This window comes from Idiotropiscis lumnitzeri, chromosome 2 (assembly GCF_059441095.1).
Source record: "Idiotropiscis lumnitzeri isolate Australia: NSW breed Sydney's pygmy pipehorse chromosome 2, RoL_Ilum_1.0, whole genome shotgun sequence".
In the NCBI taxonomy this organism is placed as follows: domain Eukaryota; kingdom Metazoa; phylum Chordata; class Actinopteri; order Syngnathiformes; family Syngnathidae; genus Idiotropiscis; species Idiotropiscis lumnitzeri.
In genome coordinates this window covers 30,333,352-30,353,391 of record NC_142392.1, presented here as the reverse complement: position 1 = coordinate 30,353,391, position 20,040 = coordinate 30,333,352, and the positions used below count along the sequence as shown (strand labels likewise).

The following is a 20,040-nucleotide window of genomic DNA, read 5'->3' as shown; positions in this document are numbered from 1 at the left end:
CAATCCCAAGTTGGTGAGAAGGGCAGCACTGAGCTCTTCCAAGAATTGATGTGTGCTAGACAGTTGGAAAGTGAAGTTCCACAACAATTCCTCTACCGTTTGATAGGGTTGGAACAAACAAAAATGTTTGCGTCAAAACAGCCAAATACACTTTTCAAATATGATGCGGCTACACTCCAGGGCGTGTTCTTGAACGCAGTCTATAAGGGCATGGGGGAGAAACACGAAGATGTCAGGCGAGAGCTAAAACCATTTGCTCGCTTACCCCACTGTCTCTGATGACGCGCTCCGAAGACAAGTGCTCAAGACCACGATGGAGGAAAGTGAAAGGAAACGGAGACTTGGACCCAATTTCAATCGCAAGGTCACCAAGCCCACAGCACGACTGCTGTCCCAGCTGAGGCACTCCACACTGTGGAAGAGACTAAAGTTAAAAGTAAGGATAATGTTATACAAGAATTAAGTTTTCAAGTTGAGGCTTTGACGCAAGCCATGGAGACGCATAAACGAATGGTTACACCAGCTGAAGCACCAAAAGGGCCCTGTCAAACAACCTACCGAGATGACTCAGACAAAACCAGACCAGTGAGCAAGACAGCTCGACGGTATGGATGCCCATAATGCATTGCCAAGGCCCTTCCAGATTGTCCTCATTGCTTCCCTTGCGGGCAGGAGGGTCATCGTGCCATAAGTTGATTGAAAAGACAGAAGCAGTCGGGAAACGGACGCCGCTCAGAGGAACGGGACATCCACTGATCGCCCCAAATGATACGTCCCATCATGAAGGTGTTGCAGCAGAAAAATGGGACATGAGTGCCACAGCTATTCAGACACACCAAACCCCTCAAAGGTTAGCCCCACTAATCGGGCGAAAATCCCTCTTAAGATGTAGTATGAACGGTCACGATATAACTGCTCTATTAGATACTGGAGCCATTGTCAGCATTGTCGACCGTGCTTGGAAGGAAAAATATTTACCGGGACAAGATATTTTTCCTCTTTGTGAGCTCTTGGAAGAAGATCTCAGTGTAACAGCAGTCATAGGAGATGAAGTGCAGTCCAGACTTTGAACTACCCTTTGTGCTTCACACTGATGCCTCTGAGAATGGACTTGGTGCCGTGTTCTATCAGCGACAGCATGGAAACCTAAGGGTGATAGCTTATGCATCAAGAACTCTGTCTCCCGCTGAGAAAAATTACAATTTACACTCTGGGAACCTAGAGTGCCTTGCTCTAAAGTGGGCAACGTGAGACATGTTTCGGGATTATTTGTTTTATGCACCACATTTCACGGTATATACTGGCAATAATCCCCTCACATATATAAATGGAACAGCTAAATTGAATGGAGTGGGCCATAGGTGGGTGGGTGAGCTGGCAGACTTCCGATTTGAAGTAAAGTACAGGCCGGGAAAAGTGAATATCGATGCAGACGCCCTCTCTCGCATCCCGCTTAACATCGACTCCTATGTCAGGGAATGCACTGAGGAGCTCACGAGAGAAACTATCCAAGCTACATGGGAAGGCTCTGAGAGTGCAAGAAAGCAAGATGTTGCCGCACTAAATCTGACTTCAGGCTCAGAAGTCTATATGAAGGTGTCACCACTCACCATTAGTCACAGTGAACTAGTTGCATCGCAAAGAGCCGATACTGCCATAGGTGAGTTGGTCCGATTGAAGGGAACAAAGACAGAATTAACCGATCGGGACAGAAAGGGAGCTAGTGGCGTAGTGAGCAGGCAGATGCATGAGTGGGGAAAGCTCCACATGAAAGATCAATTTTTGTATCGGATCACTGGTCAGCGACAACAGCTCCTCTTACCATCACAATATCACTCTATAGTACTAAAACATCTCCATGATGACATGGGCCACGTTGGAGCAGAGAGGGTCATCCACCTTGCGCGAGACCGCTTCAATTGGCCATTCATGAAGAAGGAAATAGAGCTGTATGTGACCAGGAAGTGCCATTGAAGTGCCAACAGAAGAAACCTGTAACACACGTCAGAACACCAATGGGGAACATTACCACCTAAGCACCACTAGAACTTGTTTCAATAGACTACATGCATTTGGAACCCAGCAAGGGTGGCTATTAAAGGAGTGGAAGAGTTTAAACCTGGCTAGTTTTATTCGATGTCCTGCATCTTGTGTCACTGTTATTCTGTGGAATGCTGTGTGTGTGGCTGGTGAAGTTGGAAAAAGAAAGTGAAAGAATGTGAGGTTTGGGAGGTTTTAGGTCGGTGCCTGGCGCAGACAGATACCTCGAGGGGGAAGGGATGCACAAGAAACTGGACCCTTCAGCCACAAGCAGGAGGGGCCACCACTTGAAGAAAGACCAAGAGAAGCAAGCTAAAGTTAACTGCAGCATACACATAGCCAATAGAATCATGCCAGGATGCCTTTGTCTCTGTGTCATTTGCATATTGTGTCTATAAATTAATGCTGAACAGCGAAGACAGAGAGAGCTGTATTGAGAGGGACCCAAACTCAAGTTGTAGATTTGTGTGTTAGGAATAAATCCACTCGTGTGTGAAAATGCCGGCTTCCTGATACCTTTCTATTGCAGAACGAGCGCGCATATTGTTGGATGAGTGAGAGTTGGGTAAAGTCACAAATTGGAGTCAGATTATTAATTTGAGTTTACATTGGTTTAAAATTAAATTCTAACATTGATTTAAAGATAAATTCCAACAATTTATGGTGACGCCTGACGTGATGCATGAGAGGTAAAAGAAGTTTGGAACTTCGAGAAAAACCACATGAGACTGGGTCTCGCACGTCCACACCAGGTGACGACCTGAGAAAGGATAAAGTATAAAAGAGCCACACATCCGACCATCTTTCCTCTTGGGCCCACAGTGAAACAAGGTAAGCAGAACCCTTTCAAATTCTGCACATTGGCAACGCTAAATTATAAGAGGAAGGAGGAGCGGAACGTAGTAAGCGTAAAAGTGTTGGACGCTATTAGGGTGTAAAATCTGGGATTTACCTTCTAGCATAATTAATGGCGCAAAAGTAAAGTAGTATAGTTAAAAAAATAAATAAAAAGTGTAACAGTGTGGACGTTAGTAGGGTCTGAAATCTGGGATTTACCTACTAGAATAGTTTGGAACTATTCGTGGTTAAGATACGGTATAAAATCTGGGATTTACGTATCGGGACACGGTTTAAAATCTGGGATTTACGTGTCTGTGTGGAAGCTGTGTGAATGTGAAGGCTAAAATTGTTCTGCGTAAGAAGTGGTTGGGACACACACGAGTGGATTTCAAGATGGCGAAGGAGAGTAAGTGTGATAGTGGTCTCGGGTGTGGCACGGAGATTAAGGATAAATTCATAAAAATGAAACATAAAAAAGAGAAGAAAAACATGAAGTAGGGATGAAATAAGAAAAAAGAAAGAAAGAAAGCTAGAGAAAAGAGAAGAAATTGTGTCAGTGTAGAGATTGGAAGTTCAATAAGAAAAGAGAAAGGAACAATTAATGTTCCATTGAAAGGAGGATGATGAAACAGGCAGTATTGAAGAAGGTGTGACTTGAACAAATGAAAAGGATAAGAATTAGGGTCTGCTGTAAGGAGGAATTGAAGAAATAAATATTTTATGTTTCATACTTTAGTTGATGGTCTTTCTATTAAGGTAACTGTAATTAGTAACTGGAATGAAATGCACAGATGGAAATGACATGAAGAAAAAGAAAAAGATTGGTGTTATGAAATCTTAATTGAAGGAAGCTTTGAGAGCATGAGAAACCTTTGCAAGAGCATAGGTGGTTCCTGACTTTGTAGTTTGTGATTTGATACCTTGATTGGTTGAGTGGCTTTGGTAAGGCTACAGTGAATTTGGAAAATTAAAGGAAAAAAAATAAGAGTGAGAAAGATTTTACAGAAGGCAATGAGTATAGGTGTAATCGTAAAATCATGAGTGTGCTCTAACAAAGAGTTAACAGCTCTTTGAAGTTAGATGCTCGTTCCAAAGTAGGGGGAGGAAGTCAGAGAAAGAGGATGAAGTGATTGAAAAAGTGGAAGAAAAGACGGAATGTCTGAGAGGCATTTATCCACAGTTGCCAGACTCGCAACAGTATGTGTTTGAGCCGCCGCCCGATCCGACGGCGCCATTAATAGGGGGGGGAGCAGAATGGTTTGAGATGCAAAAGATAACGATTCACAGATGACACCAGCGACCATACAATTGATCGAACAGGCTGTGAATAATGAGAGAGAGGGTGCGCGGAGAACAGCAGGGGAGTGTGGAGACGCCCGTGCTGGCCCCGGGGGGGGGAAGCACCAGCAGGAACATGTAAACATTTCAGACACAAGAGGAAAAACAGGCATCAATGGCAGTCGTTAACTGATTGAAAAGGAAGATATGCCTTTTGGTGCTCTCGAAAGAAGGTCACAGTCTTTTTGTTTCAGAGGTGTGTCTCGGCACCCCCCCCTCGATGTTGCAGACGTTGATCTAATCTTCAGGCATCTGCCTCTCATTGAGGTGTGGAGCAGTTTTTTTTTTACAGTGCTAGTGTAGTAAGGTACGGGATAAAATATATGTATTCAACCTAACAATAAATACAAATTAGCAGGGAATTAGAACACAAGTTAAATACTGAAACATGCAGGGGATGCCTGAGGAACAGCAGGGCGGCGACAATCTTATTAAAATTTAAATTTTTAAGCAAAGGGATTATGGTTTTGGGATAAGTTTTAAGTGAAGTATTCTATGAACATGTTGAAAGAAAATCTTTGGAAAGGGGAATATCTAGCCATTGGAGATTGGTTTACCAAATATAAAGTTGGACTAAATAGTTTTGTAGATGATTTATTAACTGATGTGTATTAAATGTGACAAAGGTGGAAGACAGATGTTTTTTTTTTTTTTGACTGTATGACGCGAACGCTGACATGACAATTTTAGAGGATATGACATCATTCCATAAATACCAGACTGCTAACATTCGCATCTATGAGCTGTTTGATGTCACAGGTGCAGTTTCGTCAGCTACGTCCTTGAGAGGAGAAACAACTTCACGGGGAGTGAATGGGAAAATCCAGAGACCCACAGTTGTAAATTTTGGCATACGCGGGCTAAATTAAGGCAAAATTATGGATCTGCCAGCACAAATCTCAGTGAAATCAAGGCGGACGCGCCAAGGGAGGGGTCTCCGTGTGGAATTGGAAAGTATCGTTTGGTGAATGAAAGTGTGAAAGAAAAAGTGTTTGGATGCATATGTGGTTTGAGTGAATGTTTAAGGGACGGGCCTCAGGACAGAAAATTGTTTGAGGTCACCGGCAAGCCCTTACAGTACTTAGGATGCAATGGGTGGACAGGCCTGATCAACCTGAATCCCTATTGCACTCCCGAGTATTGATTTTCAAATTGTTTTTGGAGAAAGATTGGAGTAATTAAATTCAAGCATCAAGTGAATGATTGATTGACGTTATTACACAAAATTTATGCAAAACTGAAAGTTTTGGAAGGAAGATAATTTGTCTCTTCTCACTGGCAATTGCCACACCTCCAGTTATCTCCACAGGTTTGAGGTGACATGTGACCAGTGTGACCAGAAGGCCAGAGAATGCTTCAAATAGCGCCTCACCACTACCATCCCAGAGGTTCTCCTCAACAAGGAGGGAGATATAAGATATATTCACATTGGATGCGCGACTAGATAACACACACCCAGTCCAGGATAGGGCAAAATTTTCTTGGATTGTTCAGACTTTTCCATATAATACAGCACCACAGCAGTGATACTTGAAGTTAATGTCGAATTAGTCGCACTGTTTTTATGGAAAATTACTCACTTAACGCAAGGGTAAGTTGTTGTAGAGGAGATATTTCAGACAAAACTGACCCTGAAGTGGTCACAAGCACGTGTCTTATGTTGGATGTATGAAATTTTATTCTGATATTTTCCATTGTAACGTATTTCATTGTATTTAGGACTAAGACATTGTAAAACACTGTTTGGAATAACTTATAGAATACCTCAAATTTAAGAACAAATGGGAAATAGATGTTGAAGCAACTTTAGTTGACCATATGTGAAAAATGTTAGGAAAACAAAAGACAGGCGCAAATTTAGAGTGACAAAGCTCTTTCCGTCTCCCAGCAGGGCAGTAATCTAGTAAAGCCAGGATACTGGGTGCTTGTAAGAAGTTTGAAGATAAGACATTCGTAATTACCCAAGGGGGGATTCCATGTTAAGTGTTAGTGACAGCTCTCACAGCTGTAAAGATAGCAGAAAGGTCAACATTGGTTTATTTGACACGTTGTAAAAAGGTCACGTTGGTTGAAATCTCCTACAAAGGAGACACCAGACTAAGAGGTTTATACAGAGTTACAAGCGGGACAAAATTTATTTAAGAGGAACTGTCCTCACTTGAGGCCGAGGCCAGACCTGCTGACCAGCATGATGGTCACCAGCTAAGTGGGGACACCTCAGGTGAGATTGGCCGTGCCGTGCATCAGATATTTCTGGCCCGTTGGGGTCGATGTTGCTGTGTCTTTCAGGTGTGGAAGGGGGAGACAGGCCTGGTCTATGTGGCCAGGGCGAGACGTGAATAGAGTGAGACTTCCGGCAGTGACCCATCCAATAATGTCGACATTACACAGCTGTTCCAGTCGGCCGTCCACAAGGGCGTGCCCCTCCCAGTGGCAGAAATCAGGCGAAATAGTCCATCAATGAGAAATGCTACTCGGGCTAAGTAGAACACATTTTGTACAGAATTTTGCACGACATCAGAAAAGGAAAATATGGGATTGGATTAAGGAGCGTGACTAAAATGATTGTACTTGCAGGTTTAGAAGGCCAAGAGAGATAAGAAAAAAGGAGGCAGCTGCTCCTTCCACTTCTGCTGCTTCTGGGCAAGGTTCGGGTGACGCAGCGCCACAGCAGACTGGCTGCTGTCCATAGCAGGCCGGTCAACGAGGTTGGGTTTGCAGTAACAGAGGTACGGGTGGTTATGGACGGGGGTTGTGAGTGGGGTGTGCTCGTGCTGCGGGGTGTGGGGTCACTGGGTGATGGGCTGTCCATGCCGAGCCACTTTCTGGAATGTGCCATCCTCCGGTGCCATATCTGTCACAAAGAGCTCCACCAGCGCAGGGGGCGCCACCGTTACCCACTCCCAACGCACTTGACACAAACCCGCTCGTACCCCATTCCATGACAGGGGGCCGCGGAGCTTCAGCGTTCGAGGACTAGCAGGTCCTAGCATTCCGGGGACGGTGGATGGACAAGTTTTCGATGGTGCTGGATATTGGGGCGAGCTATGAGCTCCTTCCGCAACCCCCACTGAGCCATGTGGACTCTCAAGATTGCCTGAGTCACTGCCATTGACTGAACGAACACTGGAATTCAAGTGGCATTCCCGGATGGGACTGAACTTGACTGTGCACATCCGTCGGAGGGAGCATATGTCGTGCTCTTTTCCTTCCCAGTGGCTAAACTGAACTGAAACATTTGAGGGCAGCTCTGAAACCTGGTTCCCATGCTCCCGCGGTGGGTATGCCCTGTTCTTGCTCTGGTCTGAGTGGTTTAGCAACCGCCACCCTTTCAATTCACCGATTGACATATCACATTGTACATGTGATCACAAACATGATTTGGTTTATCAAAAATGCACTCATCCAAATTTAGTCATGAGTGCATCTTGCGTTAGAATTATATATTTGTTATGTCTACCTGCGTTGCCTCGCACGCGTGCCTTGTCCCTGGACAGCGGAAATGGTATGAATTGTTTACTTTCGCCGAGCCACAAATCGCATTGAATATTGATGCGCGTCATCATACTAGAGATCTAGACCCCATAGTTGTTGCACAATCGGGAGATCATATTTCAGCACCGACTACAAATTCTTTGGTTTTGGGGACATTACTAAATTTCAAAATTTCCAGGGAAGGGTCGCTCGGAAATGGTAGTTCTGTGTGTGTCTCTGCTAGAGGTGTTGTGGACCCAGGGCCCGACTGATTTGGGGCTCGGCTCCACAGCTCCGCGATTGTTTTTAATGTCTCTACCCCCTCCCCCAGTTGACAGAATCAGTGTGGGCACAGCCTGTAGGTGGATTGAGCCAATCATGAGACAATAGGAGGTGAAGACTGCAGCGGTCTTGGAGCTGTCTATGTCTTGTAGAGCACCTTTTCTTCCCATAAAAAAAAAAAAGAAAAAATAGAGGTTTAATTCGGTATCTGCGTTATTATAGTTTTGGGATTTTTTATTTTAAGCATAAATGGTTACTATTTCATTTGTGTTGCTTTAAAATTTGTCAATTAACAGTCAAAATTGGAGCGTTAGCTCGAGGCTTAATTTGTAATCTCGGAACACAGTTAGATATTTGAACTCAGTGAACTCAGCATCACTGGAGTCGGACATCGCTCCGTACATCAACCTCCGGGTGCTTTCCCGGAGGTGGACTCGATCTCGCTGATAAGGACAGTTTAGAGTTCTGGCTAGAACCTGACACGCCATCCAATTGGGAACTACAGGACAAAAGTGGTACCATAACTCACAGTTGCGCCCGGCCCCAGTATTTGTGCCCGCCATGGTTGAGCTTAGAGGTTGACCGCCCGGACGGGCAGGTCAAGAGAGGGAATGTGTAGATGGCATGAATTGGATCAAAGTCAGACACTTTCGAGTCTGAACAAAGACGATGACGATGCAAATGTTTAACTTATTGACTATTTTACCTGCTGGCGTGTGCTTTGTGTGGACGATGTTTGCGTTTGAACATAGGATGCGGGATGACAGAAGTGATGGAGCGAAAGGAGCATGTAATGGAATGGTATGGTATGGAGCAAAGCGAGATGATGGTAAGACGCTGACACAGACACAACAACTACTGCTAAATCTGAAATATAAACAACCGACACAGGTGAACACTTGGGTACAATTTTAATTGGACACACCCATGGAATGATGTGGGAATAAAAAAGAAAGAGCCTATTTTTGACACCCAAGTTGCAAAACAAAAGTTCACCTGCCTAAAAGTTAAATGGGACTGGTCCTGGGATTGGAAATCTCCAGGAGTCATGGTGTAATGAAAATGTGTCTTTGCCAGTAGGAATCCCTCTCGCTCGTGATGATGTTTGGCTGTGGTGTGGAGAGAAAGTGCTGTACGATAGGCTTCCCACCAATGCCTCAGGTAAGTGCGCCCTGGTAACGCTGATCATGCCAGTTAGTGTGACAGCCTTAGATCTGGCCAAAACGGAGTGGGAAGGTGTTGGACAATGGGGAAGAATCCCCTTCCTTAACAGGAAGAGAAGGGACATGCAAGAATGGTTGAATGCAGGGGATCCCACGTATATAGATGCAATTGGAGTTCCAAGAGGGATCCCTGACGAGTATAAATTGGTGGATCAAATTGCGGCAGGATGGGTGAGCCTTTTCCTGTTCGTTACAGTAAACAAAAATGTGGACCGGATTAATTATGTCCACTATAATGTCCAACGATTGGCGAATTTTACCACCTCAGCACTCCAGGCAGTGCATGAGCAATTGGCTGCCACGTCTCTTATGGCATTCCAGAACAGAATAAGCTTAGATATGTTGTTAGCCGAAAGAGGAGGGGTGTGTGGTATTTTTGGGGATCAGTGTTGTACTCTGATTCCCAACAATACATCTCCTGACGGTCGCCTTACCAAGGCATTGGAGGGTCTGCGCACGCTAAGTAACAAAATGAAGGAGCACTCAGGTGTGGACACCAGTTGGTATTCTGACTGGTTCAACATCTTTGGTAAATATAAAAGCCTGATTGCATCAGTACTGATTTCTATCGCTGTGTTTGCCGCTATTATGGTGTTATGCGGATGTTGCTGTATTCCATGTATCAGATCATTAACTGTTAAGACAATAGAACGCACGTTGGGGCCACTCCCTCCGGGTGGTCAGTACATGATGATCCCTCAAAAGGACCCCCAGGAGGCGGAGGTAGCCGTGGCCCTCCGGGAGTCCAGGATGTGAGTATGGAAAGATGGCCTCGGGGACCTGAGGCCATAAGGAGGGAAGGAAATTTTCTACTGATTCTTATTCTTTTTCTAATTGTTTGATGTGTTTTAGTTTTATGGCAAGTGATGTCGAGCTTGTGTGCAGCAATGAAATAAGGTGTTCAAGTGATGACCTCAGATGTCTGAGGTCATGAGAGGGATTAAAGGATAATGTAAATGGCAGTCAATTTAAAACTGAACAAAGGTTAGACTGCTAGGAGCCACTTTTGTGATCCTGGCATGGAAGTCCATTGTTTCAGAGGGGTCTCGTTCACACCTCCTGTGGTGCAGCTGTGATCTAATCTTCCTGCATTCATCTCCTGAGTGTCTGGTCATTAGCATGGTCTAAAACTTCAGTTACACTTAAAGGATTTCATACTTTTGACTATTAAAGGAATATAAGAGTTTGAGCTTAACATAGTTCATTAGATGTTGGTGCATCCAATGTCTGAAAATGTGATATTGTAAAATGCTGAGAGTGTGACTGGTGGCGCGAAACTGGTTGCGGGGGTTGTGCATGAATGGAATGTTTTAGAAGCAGATGGTGCTGAGCGAGACGAGATGACTCCGGGACCAGTGGACGAAGGAGAGGCCATCGGGGGATAGCACAAGCAGGAGGAGTCGCCACGGGATTCGGCGGGAGGAGAAAGACCAATGAGAGCGAGCTAAAGTTAACTGCAATACACATAGCCAATAGAATCATGCCAGGATGCCTTTGTCTGTGCCATTTTGCATGTTGTATAGTATGAATCAGTACTGGGCAACTCGGAGGTAGAACACATTCGCTGGTGGCAAGAGAGGTGTAGACTTGTATTGAGAGGGATTCGAGATCCAGGTGCCATGTAGAAATCTGTGTATTAGGAATAAATCCACTTGTGCGTGAAAATGCCGGCTTCCTGATACCTTTCTATTGCAGAACGAGCGCGCATATTGTTGGATGTGTGAGAGTTGGGTAAGGTCGCAAATTGGAGTCAGATTACTTATTTGAGTTTACATTGGGTTAAAATTAAATTCTAACATTGATATAAAGATAAATTCCAACACCATCAAGTTGCCAACTCCTGACATTCCAAAACCTTTGAGAGAAACTGAGACTATTTGCGTTTCTCTTTCTTGTTCTATTTATAGTTCAACTTCTACATCTGTTTTTCACCTTTTCACGCAGTGTAATGAAGGCCAGTTGAGCAAGTGGAACAAGTCATTTTATTGATGATTGTAGAAGGCAGCGATTTCATGAGCACAGTTTCTTCTCACACCTTTTCCATTAAGTACGATTAAAAAGACAACTGAAAAGCATAATGTTAACACATGTTTTTCTTGGCAAAGGAAATTAATTTCATTTTTAATGTTTGATATAAAAACAAAAAAAAATCATCACTCAGACATGATGGTTCTTCTGGCACGGATCACATTGGCTTAATGTCAATAAAAAAGCTTTGCAAAATTCAATATATCATATTTTATTCAAAATCAAAATTTTCATCTTACCACAAAGAGTCAGTTCCTTCAGTTTTTTGTTGTCTTTTTTTTAAGCTTCAAGGATCGCTGCAAGTCTCACCAGCACAATCGTGTCTCTTAGCATGCTGTTTAGTGGAGAATTTTTTAGCACAAACGCTGCAACTGAATGGCTTGTCTCCAGTGTGTGTTCTTGTGTGGCGTCGTAAATACGACTTTTGAGAGAACCTCTTGGCACAAACTGAGCATGAAAAATTTTTTTCTCCAGTGTGTAATCGTGTATGTGTTTTTAAATGTGTCTTAAAAGAAAAGCTTTTGCCACAAACTGAGCAAGAAAAAGGGTTTTCTCCACTGTGCGTTCTAGTGTGGATTGTTAAATCAAACTTTTGAGAGAAGCTTTTGCCACAAACTGAGCAGGAAAAAGGTTTTTCACCACTGTGTGTTCTTGTGTGTGCTATTAACCTTGCCTTTTGAGAGAAGCATTTTCCACAAACTGAGCAGGAAAATGGTTTTTCTCCACTGTGTATTCTTTTGTGGTATATTAAACCTGAATTTTGAGAGAAACTCTTGCCACAATCTGAGCAGGAAAAAGGTTTTTCTCCACTGTGTGTTCTTGCGTGGCTTGTTAACGTTGAGTTTTGAGAGAAGCTTTTACCACAAACTGAGCAGGAAAAATGTTTTTCTCCACTGTGTGTTCTTGTGTGGCTTGTTAACGTTGAGTTTTGAGAGAAGCTTTTACCACAAACTGAGCAGGAAAAATGTTTTTCTCCACTGTGCGTTCTTGTGTGCCTTACTAAATGAGACTTTCGAGAGACGCTTTTGCCACAAACTGAGCAGGAAAAAGGTTTTTCACCACTGTGTTTTTCTGTGCCCTTTTAAAGACAACTTTGAAGATAATGAGTCAGTGTGACATGCCCTTTCACCTTTGGCTTGCCCATCATCATCATCATCATCATTAGTATCATCATCATTGTCATGGGCGTCTGATAATGTGTCCTCATTATGTGCTTGTGATGGCCCCCAGTGGTCTTCATCACCTTCTGTTGTCATGTGATGACTTGAGCTGCTGCTTGTAGGCTCCGCCCCTCTGTCGTCCTCACTCTCATCCTTGTTTTCATCTTCAGTCTTTATAGGGACAACGTTCACTGGTGACTTGTTGATCTCCTCCTCCTCCTCCTCCTTTTTGATGTGAGTCAAGTCTGGCTCCTCTTTCACAGAACAGAGATCATTTTGTCTGACGTCTGCAGGACACAGAGAGACAAATTTGGTTTGGTCAAGTCAAACCTCATGTGGCAACTTTGTCTGATATTGTTTCTACCGTGCTACCTTGACTTGTGCCTGCCGCATACAGAGCAATGTGTGCAACCCCAACTTGGACCGGACCATGGGGGCATTTCACAAAATTACGATGATGTCAACCTCCCTTTCTTAGCAGCACAACAGTGATAAACAAGCATTTAAAAAGGAAGCACGTTGCGGCTGATGCCCGATTTCATTCCTGACATAGTCACAGACGTTTCTGGAATATGTATTCAAATTCAACTAAGATACACCATAATATTTTTTTAGAGTTCACTGAATTATTTTCGAACTGCAATGATGCTTAACAGCCATAGGGTGTCAGTAATGAGTAACAAAGTAACACAAGACCTCCCACTGATACATCATCATTGTCATTTGGATAAATTACCAGGAACTATGAGTTGTGGGGGAGATCCAAACCACCTGGGCCACAGGAATTTTATTACCAGGAACTAATTGTTCCTGTACTTGTAGGTAGAAAAGGGGGTTGTGACGTTCTCCCTTTTTAAGCCCATAGTAAGACAAACATGCAGATGGATTCCTTGCAGCATGCGCTTGTTCACTGGTGAGATCCGTGCAACCCTGGATGGATGCATCAAATGTATTTTAAATGTTTGGATGAGGTGAAACTATGCACACGTGCACAAAACAGTGCAGGGCCACCCGAGGTTCTTTGACTCTCACCCGACCAAGACAGTACAAAGTTAATAAATAAATAAGACCAATACGTACTTATTTTTTTTTTTAAACTTAATATTTTGTGTTTTATTCACTAAAATTCATCAACCGCCATTTATGTTTTCGCCGCAGTGTGCACATTTTTTAGAGTCAGGCAGAATTCCTTCCGTAAGGAATTGCTTGAACAAGATATAAAAACCAGAAAATGTAAAATGTTAAATAATCAGTTCAAATTTTATACTGGGAAAAAACACGGAGTTCACCCCCCACTATTGGTTATTCTTTGGCCTTTATTTCCTGCACTGATTTCATTTGGCATCAACAAATGTTCAGCAGACCTGCAAGTAAAAGGCAATATTAAAAAATAAAACGGCAATAACCTTGAACGATTTCCCCAAACAACTTAATGTTGTGATGCATATTTCTAACGATAGAAAGTCGTTCTATACAAAGCAAATGAGAGTAAAACGGGTACGAACCTGCTTTGAGTGGCACAACACGAGGCTGCTTGCAACCTTCGCCCAGCAGTAGAAGATGTTGCTCGTTCTCTTCTTTTATTCCACAAAGTTCCTCTTTGTACTTGGATGTTGTTCTTTCACTCATTTTCAAATGATAATTACAAAAAATCCGCCCTTGATCTCTGTTTGGCGATGAGTCATGAGCCTCTTTTCGTTAGCGGCTAGCTAGCTAACAAGCTAAGCTAACTACGCCGAAAAGCATCAACGCGCGAAGATGAGGTTATCGGGACACAAAGACTTAATGAATTATGTCGTAGTCCTTTAGAGTAGCATTGGACATTCTGTGAGAAAATTACAGTCAGTTCCACACTAAATGAGAAGAATTTAGTGGTGGGTGTTTTTGTTCCGGTGTGGACGGGTCGGTGGATGTGGTCGAGGTCCTTCGGAAGCTGCGCGCTTGCTAATGACGTCATGCTTTAAGCACGTATTTTTCAAATATATTTCTTTGCCTCTGTGTTTGTTTTTACCTCTGGTTGTTCTATTTTAATATATATTTTATATAATATTTTAAATCGGTTGATAAAAAAATTAACAAAATAACTAAATTAACGCCACATTGGCGAGTCAGCTCCTACGTCACTTCCGCCGATGCCCCGAGAAGCCGCTGCTGCAACAGCACTGGGACGTTTACGTTTCTCCTACCGAACTTGCAACAATGCTGTGGTTCACTCGGGCTGCAAGATTGAATGAATATAATGTCTGCATATACTAGCAGTGCCTCTCAATTATTTCACGCCCGCCCCTTCCAAGAAGAAAAAGATTCGCGCCCCCCCACCACCAATTTCTTTTTGTCTTTGTATAGTGATGTTAGATTGTCAATAAAATATCCCTTAACTAAGCTAAATTCATCAGAAATATAATTTTGAGCCTGTCCGGTTGTCGTCGAACTCTTGTTGATCTTTGAAGAGGTTCAGTCATCCCAGAAATTGCTGGTGGCTGAGGTCTGTGCTTCTTCGATGTATCCACCTGCTATGCAGCCTCAGCCTTATCAGAAGATTTCTTACAGTTCCCGGGAACCTTCAGAAGACTCCTCCTGTTCCGCCTCACTCTTTGTCCATCCTTTGTTTCCACAATGTAAGATCTCGGTCCGGCTTCGCTGAGGACAGTCGCTTTTCTGTCCCAATGAGGTCCCTCGATCCTTACAGTGTCTTTCTCAGAAAGAGGTTCCAGATGTTTTGTAGCTCTGTCATATGCAATTTTCTGTTTGAGTTTGAGCATTCTCTTCTTTTCAATCCAAATGTTGTTGTCCTGTCCTTGTGGTATTTGTGGAAGCGTGGTGCGAAGCTTACGGCACATGAGTAGGTCAGCAGGCGATGCTCCCCACTCCAGAGGCGCAGCTCTGTAACTCAATAGGGCAAGGTAAGGATCAGATGCATCATCCTTGGCCTTCCTTAGCAGTCTCTTGATGATTTGCACTCCCTTCTCAGCCTGGCCCTTTGCCTGTGGGTATAAAGGGCTTGAAGTGAATCCATATTGCTTTGCAAACTGTTGAAATTCTCCACAGTCAAATTGCAGACCGTTGTCACTCACAACACACTGCGGAATTCCGTGGCTTGCAAAGAACCCTTTCATGTGAACAATAATGGACTGTGCAGTGGTGCTGGTGAGTTGGGCAATCTCAGGATAGTTAGAGTAATAGTCAATATTAATAACACAAACTTGTACGTACCCACGATGCTACCAAAGGCAAAAGATGTATGCAGATTGTGCTCGATTGGACTTCATTATCATCACATTTCTCTCTTATTGGTGATCTATTATTATACTTCCTGCTTCCGCGACATCCGATTTGATGACGTCATTTCCGGGTACGAACTACGCTGCTTCATTACGAAACTAAAGTTGCGTTGTACAAAAAAAATTTAGAAAAATATTTAACGTTACACTTCACAGTAATTTGAATGCAATAACAGGATTTAAATGAACTACAAATTGAAAATAGAACAGCAATACTTTTCTTGCCACTCAAAAGGTAAACAGTTTGCACGCTAGTATTATGCAAAAACATTAACAGTAGGGACCCATATTGCTATTATTAAGGTTATTTCGTTAGAGCAGGGGTGTCAAACTCATTTTTGTGGACGGGCCACATCGTAGTTGTGGTTTCCCTCAGAGGGCCGGTATGACTGTGAACCCATATAAATTGAATGGAAAGCCAGTTTTGAAATCAGAAGCTCCTAAGTAATTGTTCAACAATTTTTCCATTTATTTTAAAAGGGGAGGACTGCTAACAAATAAATGGCAATATCTCATATCTCAGTGTTGTTAAAAGTGAAGAAAATATGATAGAAACAGGAAGTTGATGCAGATGATTTGCCCTTTGCGGGCCACATAAAATGAGGTTGCGGGCCAGATCTGGCCCCCGGGCCTTGAGTTTGACATGTGCGTTCGAGTGAATTGTATGTACCTTGTTGCTTTTCATGTGCAGAATGTCACCGTGAGGGACATCTCTTGACCGCAAGAAACGTTCCAAGTCCCCCTCTAAGATTATTGCCGCATCTGACGTACTGTCGTCTCTCGAACAGCCGCGCATCAGAGGCTAGGCAAGCCAAACTGACCCGGAAGTACATAAACACGTATTAAAAAAATAAATAAACGAACATTCACTATCTTTGCAAGGGAAAGCAAAGATTTTGCGAGGGAATGCAAAGTTGTTTTTTTTTCTTCCATGTCCCCTAAGGGGCTCCGGAATTTCCGAACGCCGTCAGAGGAAAAGGAGAAATAAAAAAGGAAAATCTGGATATCAGTCTGAATCGTGGCCTTTTTGCTGGACTACACTCCTGCCATTCCAAAAACTTTGAGAGAAACTGAGACTACTTGCGTTTCTCTTTCTTGTTCTTTTTATAGTTCAACTTCTAGTTCTGTTTTTCACCTTTTCACACAGCGTAATGAAGGCCAGTTGAGCAAGTGGAACAAGTGATTTTATTGATGATTGTGGAAGGCAACGATTTCATAAGCACCGTTTCTTCTCACACCTTTTCCATTAACTACGATGAAAAAGACAACTGAAAAGCATAACGTTAACAAATGTTGTTCTAGGCAAAGGCAATTAATTTCATTTATAATGATTGATGTTAACACACAAAAAAACTCATCATCACTCAGAGACAATGGTTATTCTGGCACTGATCACATTGGCTTTGTGTCAATAAAAGATCTTTGCAAAATTCAATTTCATCATATTTTATTGAAAATCACATTCACATCTTACCACAAAGAGTCGGTTCCTTCAGTTTTTTTGGTCATTTTTTAAGCTTCAAGCATCGCTGCTTTTTTCACCAACACAATTGTGTCTCTCAGTACTATGTTTAGTGGAGAATTTTTTAGCACAAACGCTGCAACTGAATGGCTTGTCTCGACTGTGTGTTCTTGTATGGCTCGTTAAATGCGACTTTTGAGAGAAACTCTTGCCACAAACTGAGCATGAAAAAGGTTTTTCTCCACTATGTGTCCTTGTGTGTTTTGTTAAATTTGACTTATCAGAGAAACTTTTGCCACAAACTAAGCAGGAAAAAGGTTTTTCTCCGTTGTGTGTTCTTGTGTGATATGTTAAACTTAACTTTTGAGAGAAACTTTTTCCGCAAACTGAGCAGGAAAAAGGATTTTCTCCACTGTGTATTCTTCTATGTTTTGTTAAAGTTGATTTTAGAGAGAATCCTTTGCCACAAACTGAGCAGGCGAAGGTTTTTTCTCCACAGTGCGTTCTTATATGTTCTGTTAAACTTGACTTTTGAGAGAAGCATTTTCCACAAACTGAGCAAGAAAAATGTTTTTCTCCAGTGTGTATTTTTATGTGACTTGTTAAATTTGACTTTACAGAAAAGCTTTTGCCACAAACTGAGCAGGAAAAGTTTTTTTCTCCAGTGTGTGTTTTTATGTGACTTGTTAAATTTGACTTTCCAGAAAAGCTTTTGCCACAAACTGAGCAGGAAAAAGGTTTTTCTCCACTGTGAGTTCTTGTGTGGCTTGTTAACGTTGACTTTACAGAGAAGCATTTTCCACAAACTGAGCAGGAAAAAGGTTTTTCTCCACTGTGCGTTCTTGTGTGGATTGTTAAACTTGAATTTTGAGAGAAGCTTTTACCACAAACTGAGCAAGAAAAAGGGTTTTCTCCACTGTGCGTTCTTGTGTGGATTGTTAAATCAAACTTTTGAGAGAAGCTTTTGCCACAAACTGAGCAGGAAAAAGGTTTTTCACCACTGTGTGTTCTTGTGTGTGCTATTAACCTTGCCTTTTGAGAGAAGCATTTTCCACAAACTGAGCAGGAAAATGGTTTTTCTCCACTGTGTATTCTTTTGTGGTATATTAAACCTGAATTTTGAGAGAAACTCTTGCCACAATCTGAGCAGGAAAAAGGTTTTTCTCCACTGTGTGTTCTTGCGTGGCTTGTTAACGTTGAGTTTTGAGAGAAGCTTTTACCACAAACTGAGCAGGAAAAATGTTTTTCTCCACTGTGTGTTCTTGTGTGGCTTGTTAACGTTGAGTTTTGAGAGAAGCTTTTACCACAAACTGAGCAGGAAAAATGTTTTTCTCCACTGTGCGTTCTTGTGTGCCTTACTAAATGAGACTTTCGAGAGACGCTTTTGCCACAAACTGAGCAGGAAAAAGGTTTTTCACCACTGTGTTTTTCTGTGCCCTTTTAAAGACAACTTTGAAGATAATGAGTCAGTGTGACATGCCCTTTCACCTTTGGCTTGCCCATCATCATCATCATCATCATTAGTATCATCATCATTGTCATGGGCGTCTGATAATGTGTCCTCATTATGTGCTTGTGATGGCCCCCAGTGGTCTTCATCACCTTCTGTTGTCATGTGATGACTTGAGCTGCTGCTTGTAGGCTCCGCCCCTCTGTCGTCCTCACTCTCATCCTTGTTTTCATCTTCAGTCTTTATAGGGACAACGTTCACTGGTGACTTGTTGATCTCCTCCTCCTCCTCCTCCTTTTTGATGTGAGTCAAGTCTGGCTCCTCTTTCACAGAACAGAGATCATTTTGTCTGACGTCTGCAGGACACAGAGAGACAAATTTGGTTTGGTCAAGTCAAACCTCATGTGGCAACTTTGTCTGATATTGTTTCTACCGTGCTACCTTGACTTGTGCCTGCCGCATACAGAGCAATGTGTGCAACCCCAACTTGGACCGGACCATGGGGGCATTTCACAAAATTACGATGATGTCAACCTCCCTTTCTTAGCAGCACAACAGTGATAAACAAGCATTTAAAAAGGAAGCACGTTGCGGCTGATGCCCGATTTCATTCCTGACATAGTCACAGACGTTTCTGGAATATGTATTCAAATTCAACTAAGATACACCATAATATTTTTTTAGAGTTCACTGAATTATTTTCGAACTGCAATGATGCTTAACAGCCATAGGGTGTCAGTAATGAGTAACAAAGTAACACAAGACCTCCCACTGATACATCATCATTGTCATTTGGATAAATTACCAGGAACTATGAGTTGTGGGGGAGATCCAAACCACCTGGGCCACAGGAATTTTATTACCAGGAACTAATTGTTCCTGTACTTGTAGGTAGAAAAGGGGGTTGTGACGTTCTCCCTTTTTAAGCCCATAGTAAGACAAACATGCAGATGGATTCCTTGCAGCATGCGCTTGTTCACTGGTGAGATCCGTGCAACCCTGGATGGATGCATTAAATGTATTTTAAATGTTTGGATGAGGTGAAACTATGCACACGTGCACAAAACAGTGCAGGGCCACCCGAGGTTCTTTGACTCTCACCCGACCAAGACAGTACAAAGTTAATAAATAAATAAGACCAATACGTACTTATTTTTTTTTTTAAACTTAATATTTTGTGTTTTATTCACTAAAATTCATCAACCGCCATTTATGTTTTCGCCGCAGTGTGCACATTTTTTAGAGTCAGGCAGAATTCCTTCCGTAAGGAATTGCTTGAACAAGATATAAAAACCAGAAAATGTAAAATGTTAAATAATCAGTTCAAATTTTATACTGGGAAAAAACACGGAGTTCACCCCCCACTATTGGTTATTCTTTGGCCTTTATTTCCTGCACTGATTTCATTTGGCATCAACAAATGTTCAGCAGACCTGCAAGTAAAAGGCAATATTAAAAAATA

General features: G+C 42.5%; 1 protein-coding gene across 1 annotated transcript in view; it reads left to right on the top strand.

Moving 5' to 3' along the window:
• Positions 1-210: 210 nt before the first annotated feature.
• The window catches only part of LOC148342273 (uncharacterized), a 30,959-nt gene continuing 11,129 nt past the window's right edge, over positions 211-20,040 (top strand). The window contains exons 1-3 of the mRNA XM_088288117.1: positions 211-236; positions 295-436; positions 524-585. Of these exons, the coding sequence (XP_088144243.1) occupies positions 211-236; positions 295-436; positions 524-585 (230 nt within the window). The remainder of the gene's footprint in view (positions 237-294; positions 437-523; positions 586-20,040) is intronic.